This window comes from Parasteatoda tepidariorum, chromosome X2 (genome assembly GCF_043381705.1).
Source record: "Parasteatoda tepidariorum isolate YZ-2023 chromosome X2, CAS_Ptep_4.0, whole genome shotgun sequence".
In the NCBI taxonomy this organism is placed as follows: domain Eukaryota; kingdom Metazoa; phylum Arthropoda; class Arachnida; order Araneae; family Theridiidae; genus Parasteatoda; species Parasteatoda tepidariorum.
The window spans coordinates 55,214,666-55,235,318 of NC_092215.1; the positions used below are offsets into that span (position 1 = coordinate 55,214,666).

General features: G+C 27.4%; 1 protein-coding gene across 8 annotated transcripts in view; it reads left to right on the top strand.

The window, feature by feature from the left end:
- The first annotated feature begins 7,105 nt into the window (after positions 1-7,105).
- LOC107453362 (serine-rich adhesin for platelets) overlaps positions 7,106-20,653 on the top strand; it is a 65,137-nt gene continuing 51,589 nt past the window's right edge. For 2 of the 8 annotated variants that reach the window (XM_071188396.1, XM_071188398.1), the window contains exon 1: positions 7,108-7,446. In XM_071188396.1, the coding sequence (XP_071044497.1) occupies positions 7,405-7,446 (42 nt within the window). In that variant the 5' untranslated portion in view covers positions 7,108-7,404. Of the gene's footprint in view, positions 7,447-20,452; positions 20,638-20,653 lie in introns of those variants that run through there. The other 6 variants (XM_071188394.1, XM_071188395.1, XM_016070166.3 and 3 more) reach the window with 5 other exon arrangements.

Below are 20,653 nucleotides of genomic sequence, written 5' to 3' on the forward strand. Positions count from 1 at the left end.
AAATTCAAACTCAGTTGTCTGATTTAAAAAAAAAATAGTGCTAAGTCTCAAAATAGAAGAATCGAAAAATTCTAAGAGAGGAATTGTTTTTAGATAAATTAGTCTAGGCTTTTAATTATCACCTTGACCTAAACACACACAGAAAAATAAATGCATACAATTTTTTTCCGAAACATTTTAAGAAAATCTGATCCATCCATTCTCACTATATTTACTATTTAATCGTCTAATTCTTAGATATAGAATGCCCATAAAAACTAAAACAATACAAATTATAATAAAATTAAATTTAGAATAAAGTTCGTGTAAACTGCTACGTAATATTGTTATGCATTTGACATAATCCGGTCTTTCTAGTCCCACACTAAATTTTCAAAAGTTATTTGATAATGAAATAAATTAGTTTAAAACACATTCAACTAAAAAGTAAAAATTCAAATTAATTAGCCGTAAAGAAAGGATATATATCGAATGAAATAGAACTTAAAAACTCTGAAAACATTCGACATAGTCTTTCAAATTTTACCGAGAAATTAATCACAAATCAGAATAAAAATTTAGAATACGAGCATGCCAATGTTATTCAATACAAGTTATTTCATGCTATAAAGCAGAAATAAGTTAAAACACTAACTTTTGACAGTAACTAAAGCTAAAATGTGACTTTAAAAATTATTTCCCTTTGTTGATTGTAAATTAACATAATTGAAACAAAATTTATTTTTCATAAATATCTACTAACTTCAATTATATGCTAAATAAATACAATAATACTTAAATTCAATAATAACAGTAATACTTAAATTTAGTTGCATCGTAAAATGCAAATTTTTATTCTGCTAAGTCTTATATATACTATCTGAATTTTTTATAAATAAAAAAGTAACTTTTTAAAGGTTTTGAAGAAAGAACTTTTAAAATAAATCAAAAGTTTTTGGAAAATTTCGGTTATGACCTGAGCTCCCAATTGGTCTTTTCCCCAGAAATTAATGATTCAGACAAATCAGATAATAAATTTCGAATTTTCAAAGTATGCTGCCAGTTTTGAGTACAATCCGAACTCCGAACTCTACGCAAAAAAATTTAATTATTGACATACGGAAAATTCTTTGTCAGAAAGAAAAGGTGGTTATGAAAACTATTATGGTATATTGAAAAAATTATTACTACTAAGGAATATTTTCTGTCAGTATCATCCAATATGAATGAATCTGTCAATTTGCCAAAGTAGCAGACTCTTAGTTTTTGCATCGTTCCTACAAACTATCAATTACGGTTAAAAATTAAGAGTAATAGTACTTAAATTTTATTTAGATGAAAAATTGTGTTTGAATTATTTATTTATTTACTTTTGAAAATCGTTAAATGGTACTTACGATATCACTTACATGAATGTGATAATGTATTAAAAACCATCTAAACTTTTTATTTAGAAAAAAAATTACTTTTTCTGGGTGTTAAAAAAATGACTTCAAAAAATTATACACTTATTACGATGATGCTTTTATGAGATAAGAAAAAACAAGAATGTTTTAAAAATTTAAAGAATTAAATTTAAGAATGAGATTTAGCATACATGAAATTAAAACCAATAAAAAACAGTTTGTATGTCTTATTGTTCTAAATGGTGTCGAATGGTGATTGCTCGGATTTATTATTTGGATAAAATGGATTGATTTTTTTCCTTTAATTTTAAATCCACTTATATTGTGGTTATCCTTAATACTGATTCCTCAGATTTTGATAAAATTCTTAAAAAAATAATAATAAAACTTACTTTCTCATCTTACTCATATATTTACGACCTCAAATTTAGTTTAATCTAAATAGTACACACATTAGTGGTCGCATTCAATAGCATCATTCTTTTTTCTTCTTCGTTTAACATCGAATGTGCATAAAGTTTATTTGCGAGATCTGTCTATAATCTCCTTTACTTCAACTTTGATTAAGATTCAAAAAATTTATGTTATAATAACACCGTGTATAAAAAGTAGCAATCACGGAATACCCCATATTTGATTAGATAATTTTCATTTTATTATAAATTTTATCAGAGCATATATTTGCTAACTTTCTTAGTCGTTATTTGAAATTTCTATGTTCAACATGACCTTTTTCCTACTCGATTAAATGGAACTTAATTAACCCCTAAACGTCGGAAACATCGAAATTTCAAAGAACCTTTCTTTTTTAGAAAATAAAGCACACACATGATAATTTTTAAAGTTATAGATAACGAGTAAAAGTAATTTCTTCTTTTGTTCAATTTTAAATATTTGAATTCGAAAACCAGCACATGAATATTATATGACTAATAAATTTTGAGCACTTCATAGAAAAGCAATTGAAGTCAATACGGTTTCGTTGAGCATTTGTCGAGTTCTCCGCCTGGACCGAAGGGAAAATCTATTATATCGAAAATTATAATATCTATAATGGTGATACGTTTAGTTCAATGTGGTTTAATTGTTTTATTTTATAAAAGTATATAAATAAATAAATAAATAAAAGAAAAATAAACTTTCAAGCGTAATAAAATATTCGTAGTGAAAAGGAATTTTTATACCAAATACACTATTGTACAAAAATTATCTTCGGTTTGAACTGTAGTAAAGAAATGGGTGATTTTAATTATAAAAGTTTCACTTTTTTCAATATTCTTTACTGTTTTTTACGAAAATCGGAAATATTTGCTCTCCCAATATATTAGAATTGTTTTTAAACCTTTTCAAATTGATTTTACTTTTTTATTAATCGTGGAAATCACAGGTAAATTTAAGTTGTTACCCTGGTTAAAGCTTCGTTTTAAATGCGCTAACTCTTAAACAACTCATTTTTAAATTACACAAAAATGCCAAAACATTTCTCCATTTTCATTTTATAATATTTTGATACCTATGTTTCTTTATGTTCTATATTTCGGAGCGTATTAAAATATAAGATAATGTTTTTTTTCTCTTATTATTATTTTTTCTCACGAAATTTTATATAATCTGCAGCTTGTATGATAATTTGAACATTTAAAACTTGCACCTCTGACTTAACTTTACAGAAAATCTAATGCAACAGATTTTTATCGTATGGAAATGTAAACAACAACAATCTCGAGCTCTTTTTCAGGTTAAAAAGTATACAGCTGCTTACTACAGTTTATTCTACTAAGCGATATTTCCAAACAGTTCCTTTTGTTTTTAATAAAATAATTTTTTTTAATGGCGGGAGCTTGGGATGTATCGTCCCATTGGCCAGGAGTGCCAGAACCGCTACTCTCTTTTCGTTACCCAGTGAGCCCCTGAGGCGAAGCCCCGGCGGTGCAGAAGCGTCGCCCACGTCATACATCCACAAAACCGTTTATAGGGCGGTTCACATTCACACATAGGAGAAAGGACATAGAACACAGAGAGAAAGAAACATCCATGCCCTGAGCGGGATTCGAGCCCACAACCATCGGCTTCGCAGTCAGGCACGCTAACCACTCGGCCACCTGGTCGACTTAATAATTTGTTTTCAATAAAAGAAATAAATTATTTAATTTCTGAGCTCAAATCTGCTGTATTTCATAAGATATTAATAATATTAAATAATTCTGGCGATTTTAAAGTGAAAATTTGTTTTAGTTTTCTAAATAAAAAACCTCGTTTTCTAAATAAACAAACAACAGCTAGTTAAGCGGAAGTAACTTCACCCGGTCCGTACGAACTTCCGCTACATCGCTATAACCTTCTTATTATTATGTTTTGCTTCAGATTTCCAAACATTATTGGCGTTTTCTCTTATCTTGATAACGTTTGTTGCTTGGAAATTTAAAAATCTGTTTCATTAAATCGAAATGATGGCAAGAAAAAATTGTCAATAAAAAATAATATGAAATATATATTATAGAAAAAATAATATTCAGTTGTCTGATCCTTTTTCTGGAGAGTTATTTTAAAGTTTAAAATATGAAAGTTTTTAAACGACACTGTGTCTCTAGCAGCTAAATATTAAGTTAAGATATATTTGCCTCGCAGATATACTAATTATTCATGGCATTCTAAAAACATGCACAGCTTAAAACTTGTAACTTTCAGATATGACATTAAAAGAAGTACAAAATGTGGCTTTATTGTCAATTTGTAACAGAAATTTTATTTTCTTCAAAAAATTACACTTCCTAATGGAAATATTTTTTTTCGTTCTTAAATAAAAGCAATATCTTCAATTCCCGCACTCAAAAAAAAAAAAAAAAAAAAAAAAAAAAAAAAAAAAAAAAAAAAANAAAAAAAACAAGAGATATGTTACTTTATCAAATTTTCTTAAAATGCACTTATTTTATTTCTCGTTAGGGAGTTTAATTGTTTAAAGCAGGGGTGGTCAACACTGGAGCATCCTGAACATGGCAATTATTAATATAAATTTTATGTCAAGTCAATAAGTGCTACCGTGTTAATGTTGTTCGTTGAATTATTACACGTACAGTAACTTTTTTTCTAGATCAAATAAAGCTATACGTTAGCAAATATCACAGATGTTATCTTTAAAATCTTGAATTGTTTCTAGTGAAATTTAAACAATGGCTAACATTTAACCAATCACAATTTTTTGCTCATCACTTTTTTTTATTTAAATGAGCAAGAAAATAATAAACAGAAAATTACATTTAATTACTTTTTTTTTAAAATGAAATAATTTTACAATTACAAATAATAAGGAGAAAACTTACAAGGATACAAACACTAATGCAGGGCTGATTGTGCTCCGGAAGAAATCCGGATTTCCGGATTTTTCGCCAGCAGTGATCCTGAAGTTTCCAGAGATCGAAGGTCCAGACGTTTCAAAAAATTATTGATCACAGAAGTTTCCGGAAATCAAATTTTCAAAGGTGGAACTAAAAAACACAGTTTATTTTATTAGTTTGTGAAGGAGAGCCAGAGAGATACTTTATAAGCTTATATTCATGATTAATATTCAATTTTTATCAGTAAATAGTTGTTATAATCATAAACCCCAGGAAAAAAGCCATATTTGTAAATTTTAATTAATTCTCCAGGTCATCATAGATATGTGCAAATGGTAATAGGTATGTGCAAAATTTTAAATATATTTTAAGTAAACTAAGAAATATTGAGAAAAAGGAAGAAAAAAAAACAATGTTTTAATTTTTTTCTAATTTTTTAATTTAAATCGTTTTTTTTTAATTTTTTTTTTTTAAACTCAAGAAATTTTCCGGAATTTTGATCTGGGATCACAATCACCCTGCTAATGTAATTTCTGTATTGTTTTAATTTTTACTAATTCTTTTATATTTAAAATTTTTTCAAATTTTTTTTTTTTTCAATTTAAATTAAGTTTGTGTGCCACATAAAATGCCTCCTCTGGTTTAAAGTAACTTTATTTTTTATATGTCAAATATAGCACACACGAATTTGAATTATTTAGTGTTAAAAGTCATGCTTCTCTATTCAGATATTACCTTAAATTTTACATTACATTAATGGAACATACCAATCTTATTTTAAATTACGCTTGATGAAATCTTGAAATTTAAAGAATAAGAATACTGTATATATATTAGATAAAAAATTATTTTTGGAAAAATTTTAAGAAATATATACAGGAAAGTTCGTTTTGTTCAGATTATATATATTTTTTAAACTCAAAATTTCAGGAGAGGGATAGCATGGGCCCTTTGCTTCCTCACTGAGTAGAAACAAATATAGCCCATGCTAAAAAAAAAATAGTGTAGAGCTTCATTCTGTAATAATTCCAGGTAATGTTTGCGTATAGATCTTAATATTGAGTTATTTAGAGACTTTAAAAACAAACACACTTCAAAGAGCCTTTATTTCTTTTTCAGCTTTCATGTATTCAAAGAACCTTTATTTAGCTTTTATGTATTTTTCCTAAAAATGAACTTTTCATATTAATCAACGTTGATTGAATCAGTCTAAGTAAAAACATTAGAAAAGAAATAAGTTCCGGCTGCTCCGGAAGTTTATGCGGACCATTACGTCTGCAAGCGAAAATAAGCCCCGTCTGCAGATAAGGTGAATAAATGTATTGTTAAAAAAGGTGACATCATTGCTAGATTTAGAAAAAACTCGCTTTTTTGGCAGTCCCGATTTAGAATCTTTATACTTGCTTAATACTGTTTGTTCTTGTTGCAAGCCGTGCACCATCATACGTTAGTGGTAGCATATGGGTGATGTTTTCAGTGGAAATATGAGCGAAAACAATCTCGAGCTCGATACCTGCTCTAGCTCCGGTTAGAAATTTTGCAGCTGCTTACTGCATGTTATTCTGCGAGGGGATATTTTCAAACGGATAATTTTGTTTTCAATAAAAGAAATAAATTAGATACATTTCTGAGCTCAAATCTGCCGTATTTCATTAGATATTAATGTTATTATGAAATTCTGGTGAGTTTGAAGTGAAAATTTGTTTTAGTTATTCAGAAATAGATTGTTAAAAAAGGTGGCATGGTTGCTAGATGTTGAATAACTCGCTTTTTTTGGCAGTTCTGATTTGGCCTCTTTCCATTTGCTTATTACTGTTTGTTCTTGTTGCAAGCCGTGCACCATCTTACGTTAGTGTTAGCAGCACCTTTAGCATTGTAAACACAAGTATAGTTAGCATTGTTAACACAAGTAATAAGTAATCAAATACCACGCTTGCAAGAATCTCAAAACACAATGATCACGTTGTGAGCCAAATGGCTTTAAAATACACCGGAGACAGTAACCCGGAAGTATAGGCGGTATGGAGCTTGCAGCGTTCCCTAGTGTAGAAAACACCATCCATTGTATTTTGTTATGGTAAAACGTGTTTAAAAAAAGATGAATTATGGAGGTATCAAAACACTAATAGCAATTATTTTTTTAAAAATAAAGAATAAAAAAATATCTAAAATAGGTAAAAATAACTGTAACAGAAGTATTATATTCAACAGGGCAACAAATTGGCATTCTTTAATTTATAGCCAGTAGTAAGATAAACCGCCAAATTAAGGGAAACTTGAAAACTAATTTTTCGTTGCCACCGAAATGATAGGCATTTCACTTCCTTTTATAGGTTCTTATTATCTGTGGCATTTATCGGACTTTGCAACAGTTATTTAAACTTTTCAGTTTGTTTTCGAACGCCATCACCAGAACAGTTTCGAGCGGGCCCCGAAATATCGTAGCGGAAACTGACCCAATCTTTTGGTGTGAAAAACTTTTAGCCAAACATTTACGAGCAGCCGGTGTACGTGGAAAGTTGGACGCAAAAGTTGTGTTAAAATAGGTTGTGTTCAATGGGATGTTTTGTAGCTTTGTCCTTAGTTTTTTTGTTGTGTGTGTGAAAATTTGTTGATGAAAACAAAATGCTCTAACAATGATATATAATATATTGTAGTTGAAATACTCGTCAGTTAAGTAACTCATGGCCCAATTAAATCGGCAATCTTTGGATTATAGTGCTCAGGTGAGAATAAGTTATTGTAATTGCTTTGTGGTGCTATTTGAATTCAATATTCACTTTGTTTTGGCTGATTCAATTTTTTGATTATTTTGTAGATTTTAATCCAATTTTTCTGTTTTGAAAAATATTTTTTTTCGTTAAAAGTTTTCGGAAATGCGAATTTGAACTTTATTTTCTATTGCACTGTTGATATCGTAAATGATTGTAAGAAAAACGAAAGAAAAAATTTTCAAGTAGAAAGTTAGATGTTACCAGAAATAGATTGCCTTTAAAATTTAAAACAGAAGCATTAAAAATATTAAGTTAATTTAAAATTGTTTGAAACTTTATTTTATTCTGGCAAATTCAAGGAATTTATTGTCATCAACGTATGAAATGAAATCGTTTTATTGACGCGGAAACATATAGATTTATTGAAACAATGAATATTCACCATCTATTTTTCTAAAAGTTAATCAGTTACTCATATTTATCCATTATTTTCTTAAGTATTCTCCTGAAAATTTGGCCAATGTTTCATTTTGTTACAACAGTTGTTGATATTTTAAAATCATGAATTTTTCCTCATTTGATGATTCTTTTAACAAAAAGAAATGAAATGTTTGTTATAAACCTATTCATATTGAACAAAATAAATAAATAAAAAAATTAAATTGAACAATTGTTTTTGTTTAAAGAGGCCTTATTCCAATTTTATTAAATTATTATTATTTTTTTTTAAAACTGTTTTAATCGAAATTTTAGACAATTGAAATTTAAAGAGAAAAATATCTATAATTTTTTTAAATGGACAAACATTATCAATATTAATACAATAAATTGTCTAAAATGTTTTAGAAATTATAACTTTGATGAGGTACATATGTTTTTTAATTTACGTTATTTGTCAGCAGTTTTTCTGCTTTTTCCATTTCAAATTTTTCGTTCTTTCTAAAAACTTTTTCTTTTGGCAATTTTATATTCATGAAAGTTGAAATCAAATCAAATATGATTTATATTAAAATTAATTAAATTACATACTCAGTTTAAATGGAATGTAAATTTTATGCTATATACTTTTTTATTTATGGTTTTTCTTTTCCTCATCCATTGTTTTTGACATTTAAAACCAATTTATAATGTTAGGAATGTTAAATACCTATTTTTGATTTTAAAAAGTTGACCTTAATTTTTGTGGTAATTGTATTATTACAGAAAATAAAAAAAAATATCTCTGAAAGAATTGTGGGTCGAATAAATTTTTATTATGTATTGTAATAAATATAACATAAAAATATTGTATTGATTAAATTTTTGAAAGTTTTATTTTTAAATATCAGAATAGATTATTTTTAAATGATAGTTTCTTTTTAACATTTTTCTTTTCTTATTTCAAATATTAAAATCAAATAATGAATTCAAATATTTACTCTTGAAATGTATTGTTGATATGAAATTAATCTAAAATTATTTGAGTTCATTGCATTTTCAAGTATTAAGATAAAACTTTTTTGAAAAATTTTTTAGACCACATTTTTATGACATAATTTTTAGACACATTTTACATTTTTAATATGAAGTTGAAAACATTTAATAAGCTTTTTTAAGTAGTTGATTATATACAATTATTCATATGTTTATTTAAATTGATACTTTTTAAGAAAAAAAAATCAAGACTTAAATCCCTACAAGCCTTGCATATTTCGGAAATAAAAATATTTTTTAGAAAAAAAATTTTTAAATTAATTTTTATGTTTATAGAACTAACATTTTTTTAAAAAAAAATTTATATTCAAAAACTTTTGTTCAGTTTTTAAAAATGTCCTTATTTTGTGATACCTTTAAATTAAATTAAATTTTTATCCGATAACTAGTGGAAAATTTTTAAATGGTACCTATATAACAGTGAAAGAGCAAAAATAGAAAATATCAATATGCTTTGCTGAATATTGATAAAAAAATATTTTTCTACCTTCTTAATATGGCCGTGGAGTCGGAATCAGAGTTAAGCAGAGTAAAAAGGAGTTTGAGTCATGGAGTTGCTAAAAACATGTCGACTCTGTCTCCACAGTTTTTTTTTTTGGACAGTTAGAAATTAGATTGAATTGAAAAAGGAAATTAATGATAAACTGAGTTATTATTTTTATTTATGGAATATTTATATTGATAAATACTTATTTATTTTCTATTTTATTGTCCTTTTAATAAATAAATGAGGAAAAAAGCAAGGTGTTTGCTAGACAATGAGAACTTGCAGTGCATGTAGATTCGAAACACCCAATTTTATTGAATGATGAGCAAATTAAAAAGACAATCGTCTATGAACTTTTACTAAGAATGAAAATTTTCCTCAGACCAATTGGAGTATTCAAATCCGACCAGACTTCAGACATTACAACTGAATCTTCCAATGATGAATTAGATTTTGAAGAATATCCAGATAATATTGAAAAGTCTTAGGCAAAACAACTGAAAATAAAGAACCAAGAGTGATATTAAAAATGACAAAATGCTCTTGTAAGACACCTCTTTTAGAACATCAGAACTTATACAAATCTGTCTTGAAAAGTTAAAAGAAGTTAAACTTGGAGCAAATTTATGGCTGTTATTAATATTTAGATAAAGTTAAAATAATCTACTTACTAGTGTTTCCATAGTTATGAATACATTAGCTGTTTTGTGTTCTAACTATAGTTTTATTTAGAAAATTAAAATATTTTCTTTATGAAAGAGAACTAAATATCCCTAACTAAATAAGAAAAAAAAAAATATAACCATATTTTTATTTTTTAAAAATTTTTAACTGGAAGTTTACTTAGGATTTTGTTCTTCTTTTACTGTTATTAAGAATTGAATAATTTAGAATGTTTACACAATGGTTTTAAGTTATAATTTTAACAGAACTAACATCGAATTTTGCAATTTTGATTTTTTTTTTTGTCAGTTTTTATTTAAAACATTGTGAGTATAAGAATTTTAGTTATTAAAAAAAATTAAATGAATTAAAACAATTTTTAAGTATTATAGAAATTTGTAATTTCAGTTTTAATTATTCAATGACATTTCTTAATTTTACATAAATTTTATAAAAGATAAGCTATAAAAAGATCAAAAGTAAAATTTTTTTATCCAAGTAATACTTGCTCTGAAATATTACTGATCTGTTAGGATAAAAAGTTTTATTGATTGCAGGCACAAGATGTGAACATGTGTGCCTGTGAACATTAAATTATGTGTCATTTAAAAATTGCTACCAATGCCCTTTTCTGTCCATTTCAAAACCATTAACAATTTAGATGAAATGTACAAATTATATTTTAAATTAAAAAACCACTATCTATTGTTATTTTTAAATTATTATATATTAACTGGTGTTGTTAAGAAAGGCCGTTTTTTCTAATTCATTGTTCTTACTGTCCACTTACACAAAACACATTTTAAAAATGCAAACAAGAGTTTTGGTTCTTAATTATTATGTGTTTGTTTACAAAATATGGGTTAACTTAAGGTATAATTTAAAAATATAAGTAATACTAAAATGTTTTTGCAACAAAAAGTAAACATTTTTATAATAATTCTTAATATCTCTTCAAAATTCTAGATATATTTTTTTTTCCTTGAAATTTTTAATAAAATTTTTAATTAAGTATTATTTAAACTGTTCTCCTATAGTTGCTTTGATTCTCGATTCATAAAAAAAAAAAAGAAATTAAATATTTTCTTCCTGTGTTTTTAAAGCCTTTAAGTGAGGGACAGTAATTAAATTTTTCTTAGCAATTACAATTTTGAATTTTCACTAAATTTTTATTTTTTAAGTTTTTTTTTATTGCTGATCATTGATTAATATACTTAAGCATATGGTCTTAATGTAGAAATTATCAACATTAAGTTAATTATGAGATGAATTTTTCCTAAATTTCTTTAGTAAAAGTAAGTTTTGAGAAAATCAACCTCAAACATTTATTCTATACTTAATATATTTATTAACAGATGTGTTCATTGGTAAAAAAATAAGACTCTCAATCTTGTCCCAGGGTGGGACTGGGAAAACTTCTGATGTGAATACTGAGGTAAATGACACATATGATTCTGGATAAATGCAAGTTGAAGAAGCGATGAACACGCCAGTCAACCTTTCTCAAAAAAAAAAAAAAAGAAAAAAAAAGAAAAGGGGGAAACCTTAAAATTAAAAGACATTGGCGAATGAAATTTTACCTTCGAATTGTCGCGAATTAAATATTAGCCTATCAGGATTAAATATTTACTCCTAATTTCAAAACATTATCCGTATTCAATTGTTCTAACAAACACTTTACAAGCTATTGCTGTGCAAATTACTTTGAACTCACTGACCACAATCTGCCGTTCATATCTACCATCCAATCAGCCAATATATTACAAACTGATTTTGATATTTACAACTACAATTGACAACTTCCAGCGCCTTATATTCTAATAGATTTTAATGGACACAAATATTCTCTGGAGAAATCAAGTATCCAACACTCGCGACTCTCACGTGGAGAAAATTAATCGATAATCATCAACTTTGTTTATTAAATAAAAATTAAAAAACACATTTTCCTTATCCAGCTCGAACTTACCATTCTATTGGCCTTGCCACCTGTTATCCTCTCATAGATCCGATTTGCCAGCTATCTGTGGAAAATAATCTATATCGCAAGGATCCCTTCCCGGTCATCCTAAATATATCAATATCATTATGACATATTAAATTTTTTTACAAACACCTTTCAGAATAGCACCTCTTAATTGCTCTAATTGTCTAATAAAATTTGCAAGGGTTTTCCATTAAATTGACCCTCTATACCCCCATACCTGGCAAAGATTCAAAAATCCATTTAACTATCGACCAATAGCGCTAGTTGTCTATGTAAATTATTAGAAAAAATAATAAATGTCAGACTTATTTATGTACCGGAGAGTCGCAACACTTTATCTGATAGACAAAGTGGATTTCAGAAATGCCGTTCGACAATAGATAACATTTTAAAACTAGAAACAGAAGTAAGAGAAGCTTTTTCTCAGCGTCGCTGTCTTTTTTGATTTAGGGAAACCTTCTTGCCGATCAAGGTGAGATTTTAAAGGACCTACTGATGTATAATAGTACTGGAAATATCTTTTACTTTATAGAATTTTTTTTTAACTGATCGGACATATCAAGTTGGATTGAAGCTAACTTGTGTTCTCCCTAAGCGTTTGCAGCCAGGTATGTTTGCTCTTTGATCCCTATAAATGCACCCTTTTTTTAAGATTAGCTGCCTTTTTATTTTCAGGAACTTTTCTTTTAAAGCACATGTTTTAATTAAAATAACATTCACACCCTGTGAAATTGATGTGTGGTGTCCACTATAGATTCACCCATAAATCTTGTCTAAGATAAGCGGCCTTTTCCTGGAAAAAGCGGAATAAATGCATGGGTTTAAACTCATGCCGGGAGAGAATACCATATGCGCTGTCCTCATCAAATTTCAACCTTATTAATTGCACAAGATAAAGGATCACATGCGTTATATCCTATGTTTCAATAAAATCGTTTTCTAATAGAGAAGTTTCCACGTTCTGTTCTAAATGTGAATCTCGTCAAACGTATGGATATTATAGATTTGTGTTTATTTGTACTTTTTTTAAGACCAAAATAATAAAATTATGCTGTAGAAAACGAAATTATAAAAAAAGAACTAGAAGAAAGCACCTTAAGCTGTAATTAAATTGAGTACTTTATAACTAAAAGCAATGTAAGTGTTCAATATGGAACATGTTATATTTTAATTATTAATATGGAGAATTACTTTTGTTTTTAAAGGAAAATGTAAGTTTTTTTTGCGTCTTTTTTTAATTCACTATATCCAATTCAAAATAAAATTGATTTTATTAACTGTGCGCATTATCACGCATTGTAACTAATATAATCTTTTTGTGATTCTGACAACTACTTCAATCTTCTTTTGAGAAAATAGTAAGTTTGAAATATACGTGACTTCATTTTCAGTCTAAATCATATCTGTTTGAGGAATCAAAGTTAAATAGTTACAAAGCCAATTATTTCCAACATATTATTGTCTCCCTTCCACTCGAAATTTTCTGAAAATGTAATTTTTATTTATCGATCCAAAATTTATAAATATTATACTTCAAAAGAGCATATTTGGATAGTTTATTTTTTCGCTTCCTTTATTAAATTTTTATTTCTTGCTTACAATTACTGAAGTTATTTGATTTAATTCATATATAGTATGATGGTAAACGGAGCATTTACTCGCTTTTCCTCACCCTTTCTGTCGCTCTTCACAAAATAATGGAACAGGTTTAAATAAATAGTACTTTAATTGTTTCTAACTGCTTCAAGCAATAAAATGTTTTGTGCAAACTGATTCTGGGGTTAATGAAATCATTGACACGGTTCAATTGAACATCAATGAAATATTCTTGTCTCCTACGGCAAAAATTAAGAAAAAATTTCTATTTATGATTTCTGAAAAGATAAAAAATATGTTAAAACTATTTGCTGAGCATATAAATTACAGCTCTAAAATAAGTTTTAGTCCAAGAATGTCTTAATATATCTTATTTTAGTATTAAGAAGAACCTAAGATTAGAAAAAGAACAATTTTTCGAGATGATTCTAAAAACAGCACGATTTTGGAATCTTTTTATAATTTTATTTTTTTAGTGTTTACTTTTTAACAAAATAAGGCATATTGAACATTTTTCTGACATAATAATATTTTGTGAATTGTACTAAAGTTGATAAATAATAACTTTTTTAAACAAATTTTTTCTCCATTATCTTTTTTAAAACAGCATATTTCTTAAAATTAGTGGGGGAGAATAAGTTTGAATGTCAAAATAAACTAGTAATTCCAGAATTTTTTGTGCTTTTAAAAAAACAACACAACCTGTTGTATTTTTTTCGTTGCGCACATAAGCATTTACTTTTCATTACACGAATAAATAAGAAACAATGAGAAAAAAAGAGATCTTCATTTTTCGAAAAAATAGTATGCTAAGTAAATAGCGTCTAGTAATTTTAAAGAGAATTTTTTTATTTATAAATTTTTAAAAGTTTAATTATCCATTCTAACCTTTCTTTCATTCAGTACTTGATAATAATGTAAAAACGAGAGTTTAATTTAAATGAAAATCTAAATTAAAATACTAAAGAAAGATTAGTATATTATTAAAAAATATTCTACGTGGTAGAGTGAAGAATAAAATTTTGAAAAATGAAGAAATAAAATTAAATAGTTGATAAAACAGTCACGTGAAACACGTTCAGACAGGTAATTAACAAGTGGTAAAAAATTTATTTTAAGATTAAGACGTTTCAGACGATAATAACATCTTGAGAAATTTTAAGATGTTTGAAAATGTTGACTACTTATTCGGCAACTCTATATCAAAATACGATTTCACATTATCATCTTAGTTATTGCAATTTTTATTCAGAACGATACAACAGCACTCTTTATAAAACTTTTATCTTCACTTCTGTAATTGCTTCATAATTATTAAATAAATTGATAAAAGTATTATTCCAAATCAATACTTACGTATGTATATTATTGAAATTGTATCAATTATTTAATGAACCAATTAAAAATAAAATTTGGAAGAAAAAAAATGTATAACCACATTCTATTGAAACATGTTTTTATAAAACTCAACATTCGTTGAATATAATCTTTTATTCAACTCTCTTAGCTCAATTACGAATAAATTTTCAGACGACTTAAAAAGAAATATCCTATTTCATAATTAAAACAAAAGGATTAACGTTCGGCTAACAGCGGAAAAAGTATGAATGAAATGTTACGGCTACGCGTCCGTAAGTCAAGTTCCTCGTTAACCACATTTAAATATTAATCGCCTCATTTCAATATTTCTACATTGTCGCCAAATTATTTTTTTAAAATAATTAATTTTAATTTTTCTAAGTTTCTACTTAATAAAAACAGGTGAAACTTACGGTTTTAGATTAGAAAAATACGTAGTTATATGGCATAAAAAATTAATGGCTCATAATTCAAAATTTTTTCATCCACAATTAAGTATTAAAAATAATAAACAATTATTAAAAAATATTGTTTGCATAAAGTTTTCTTTGGGTAAATGGGTATCATGAATAGGTGCATATTTTTTTTTATTTTTTAAATAGCTGAATTAGTTTAAAAGACATGACTGAAAACGCAGAAAAAAAAAAAAAAGGAGAACTGAACAATTCCAAATTTTCAGCCGCTCTTCTGTCTAAATCCTGCCCTATTAGGCCCACAAATTCCAGATTGCGGCTACCCTCTATATTTTGCAGGTCAAGAATCCAAATATGTAAAAAGAAGAAAAAAAATTTACGTTATTCGGAGAAAGTACGTTTTTGTGTCTGATTTCGTAACTTAATTAATAATTAGCATATTTAAGGTTACTCTCAGAAACCATTAAGATTGACCATTAAGCCTTTATTCTTTTCTTGCTTTTTTGTTTTTGTACTTAAGTTAAAATTTAATTTGAATTGCTTGTATGAAAGTTTATTGTAAGGTATTATCGTTTGTTATCTAATTTTGTCCGATGATACAAAATAATATTTGTAGAAAACCCTTTATCATTTTGAGTTTTCTTTTAAGAAGCATAAAAGGTAATTAGAAAATTGCTGGAAGCTTTTTAAAATTTTAAGATATTCAAAGCTTTTTTTTTATTTATTTTTTATGTTACCAAACACGATTGACTACAAAATTATGAAAAGAGAAAATTAAAAAAATTTTCCACGCCTGCGCAGTATGAAAGAATTACTTTAATTTCTTATATATTGCACAGTTTCTAACGATTTTTTTTTTCAAATTTTAAAGCTAAAATTTTGAAATTAATTTTAAATTGCTCTAAAAATTTTGTTTAATTTTATAAAGCGTTTCTAAAGAGTTAAAAGAGTTTTTTTGTAAATATTTGCGTGCAATTATTGCACATAACCATAATAATTGTTACAAGTTGTTAACTTCATTACTGTATTTTTTGGCATAGGGTGTTCAAAAACACTTTTATCCGTTTGTAATTTATTGTCGGTCCCTCAAACATTTAACAGTTTTAAAATTTATTGCTATGTATGAGAAATCGCATGATCTAATCATCTCTAAGGCTATAAAATAATCCTTTAAGTATTTTTTGAGAAATTCAGAAAAATGCCAAAAACTCGACCATTTTTGTTGGGTAGTATATNATACTGTCAGAATAATTTTAAAACGTGCATATATATATATATATATATATATATATGCACGTTTTAAAATTATTCTGACAGTATTTCTTGAGAAATATAAAAAAATCTATAGAAGTGTTTCCATTATTTTGTCCATTCCTTGTATTTTTCACTCCATATAAATTGTACATAATTGATTCCTAAAATAAATCATTGAACTTCAAACTTAAAATTCACAGCAACATTACATATAACCTATAAGGTTAAAAGTAATTAAGTCAAACATCGATTACTATTATTTCTTTAAAAAATCCTGTTCCAAACTGATCTGGTGTATTATAAAACCTACATGGTTAAACGTACACTTTTTTCGCGTTTTTTTATCCTTACAAAATGTAATTTTTAATATTTTCTATCAAGAAGTAAATTGTTTATTACTAGTTCCGTTTATAATTATATTTTTAATGAATTATTGTCATGTTAAATAATATGTAATCTGAAAATTTTCCTGTAGAGTCTAGGAGAAGTGGGATAGGGATATAATAATGGGACTTAATAATAGTAATAATAATAAATATAGTAACAATAATAAAAATGTTGCTGCGTAAAAATTTTATACTAGAGAGCATGATCAGAAGATTTTTCGTCCTCCTTTTTTTTTTTTTTTTTTTTTTTTTTTTTTTTTTTAAAATTTAAACAATTGAAAACTCCATGATTTTTCGTCCTGGCGTTCTTTTTTTTTATTTATAAATTTTTTAAATCGATCTTCAGTATTCAGTATATTGACTACTTACTACTGCATTGTGAGAAGCTGCTTGTTGTTAAATTTATTAATAAAATTTAAGGGCATTGCATTTTTTTAAAATAAGGTTGATAATTTTTAGTTCACTTGAAACCCTCCTGGTAGCTCCGCAGCCTCTTCTGCTTTTTATTTTATTCGCAGAGTAATTAAAAGCCTTCTTATTCTGCAAGAAATTGCGTGTAATGTTAAATAGGCGGTTTCTTGCATCCCTCAACTTAAGTGGATTTTTTTAACTTTATAACCTGAAAGGGAAAAATTATAAAATTTTTTCCCCACGGAAAACATAAATTTGCTTATATGCTTAATATGTTTATATGCTTAATAAGTTTATATGCTTAATATGTTGCTGAAATTCTGAACCCCCCCTTTTTTTTTAATTGACTGGGCTATCTTATGGTCGATTAATATCTTTTAGTTTCTCACCCCTTTTTTTTCTTCTTATTGCTAAAAAATAATTTTTTTTTAGGCAGAGTTTATACTTTTATTTCTAAGTTGGTATATTAGGACCACTATTCAAACAATTGTTTCCCTTTATTTCGATCTTATAGTTGTATTTTTTATAGCTCGAAATCTAATTTTAAAAAAAAAAGTCACCTCGTTTTTCGCAAACTGATTGGCAGTTTTATCCCAATTATTAGAAATTATACATAAAAAAGTAAAAATGAGTCGTTAAACCCTCAAAAAAACTTCGTTAGGTAAACACGGTTTATGACCCTGAAGAAGTCCTCTTTCATCTTTTTATTTTATTTTGTCAGATTTAATTTCTTTGCCTGAGTACGCAATGTAAATATGGTATTATCGGTTCCAGGTTGCAGCAGTTAGAGCCAGGAGCTGTGTTTTCTCTGAAGCTTTAAATTTCCTCAGGGCTCTTTTTGTTTCTTAATAATTTTTTAGTCTTTTAAATTTTTCAGGTTTAAATGAAAAAAAAAAAGATTTTTGTTCTTTTAATAGAGATTTTTTTTATTTATTTTAATACAGATAATTTGTGTCTACCTGATATATTTTTATTTAATTTTATTTAAAATTTAGTTTTGCAGTATTAATTTTCATTTTAATATCTAATAATTACGATATACTAATCATAATATTATGGAAAATTCATTTTAATTTTTATAATTAGAATACTATTGGCCTTTTATAGTAATAATTAGTATTATTTTTCTAATAAAAACTTCAAATTAAAATATGCAGCTCAAAATCTCGCATAAATCTATTGTAAAGAAGCCGGAGTTTTAGCTAACTATCTGGGAGCAGAGGTGGAGCATTGAAAATTTTTCGGTTCCGGGCCCACTGATCGGTCCATGCTCTATTGCCGTTGTAAAATTTGGTTATTTAAAATAATATCTTTGAAATTTTTTATTCAAAGCAGTTTTGGTAACAGAAGGATAGTTTTAGTTACCATAGTTTTAATTATAAAAATTTAATATTTACTGCTTAAATAGTCAACATTATTCTGAGTAAAACTATTTCATTATTCGTGTTCGTTCATTTTCAAATTATTCTATATTTTGGATTTTGTTGCTTTGAATACGTATTATAAGTTTTTAATGCGGAATAGCCGCATCGTGTTATTTTGCCATTAAATTCTACATTCAATTCAATCTAACTTAATTTTATAAGGAACGGTGTTTGATTTCCGAGTAAAAATAATAGATTTGGACAATTTATATTGATTTTTTTTGAAAAAATCATGATAATGAAGCAAATTTTTAGATTCTCCGAATGATTGAACGTTTTTTTTTTTTTTTAAATTTTATTGTAGATAACTGAGCCGACCGGCCTGTGTAGGGGTAGGGAACTGCCCTTACATCAGAAAGGTTCTGGGTTCGAATCCCGGGGAAGGCATGGATGTTCTTTCCTTCTCTGTACTATCTGTCCTTACTGTGGGAGCAACGTTAGCCCACCTAATATGATGCCCCTGTAAGTGTGGCCAACAAATCTGTCCTTTAGGTGCCAGTATGACCTAGGTCATTATCCAGGTGGGCATTGAAAAAAAAATTATAGTTAACTGACCCCTTAAAGATCAAAACAAAATAGAACGATGTCTGATTAACAAAACCTAAAAAGCTTCGATTATGGTTGTCTCTCAACTACAAAGATAACGTGACAAATTTGTCTCCAAAAAATGTTGGAATATTGAAATCATGGTACTTAGTGTCTATACGCAAGTAATCTAAACATTTCATTTAAAAGCTTTCATTTTTGAGTCTGGTTCCGATTTGATCGGGTTTTAGTTTAATAATCTGCTTTACCATGCATAGAATTGCGTATCAAGTCAGTTTTTGATAAATAAAGTGACAGTTTTAAATAAGCTTTGGTGTTGTTCAACGTTTTTTTTTTTTTTCTTTAACAAAATTTTCTATCTAAAATTCAACCTTTTTTTTTAAAGATTAAGTAGTGTTTTCTCTAATTGGAGCAATTCTAAAACAGCTTATTGATTTTCAGTGTTCAAGTTTTATTGCGTTTTTGTTACTGTTCTAAATAGAAGCATGATTTATTTATTTATGAACGGAATTGAAATTCTGGATGCTTCCAATTAGGCACTTGTGGTCTAAATATTTTGTGTTGTTTCAATGGTCTGTTAATGAGGCAGATGTTCCGCTTTCTTTTTTTTTCATCCTAAAGGCGATGATTGGGTTTAAAAAAGTGAACCGACCATTTTCATTATTGGATCTCTTATGTGAAAGTAATTATTTATAACCTAATTGATCATGAGCTAAATATCGATGAGACCAGCAGTAGGCCATTCTTCCTCCTCTTCACACCAACTGGAAATCCTCAACCGGAAACTGTTCTTTTTCTTGGATGAATCCTTCGATCACATTTGGGACAAGAAAGCATCCGTCTTTTCAGTGTCTTTAAGCAACAATAATCGGACCGGCCGATTAACTTGGAAGAATCATGCTTATTTTTCGTTCTGCTTTGTTGGGTGCCTGAAGCAATACGCATGCGTGAATGATTGTCACGTCTGTTATCGCACAATTATTGCGGTGGGAATGTCGACTTTACTTAGATTGCGGCCGTTACGGGTGACTACCATTTGGAAAAGCATTGTCCTTTCAACGCTCCGCGAACTGGAAGCTATGTTGCACTTTCTTTACCTATCTTTGCGTGAGTTCTTGCATTATTTTGTTTGAGCAAAAGCATGGCTTCCGCTGCTGCTCATACGTACCGGAGTTATTTATTACATGATAGAAAACATCAAAGCGTAAGTTCATTTATTA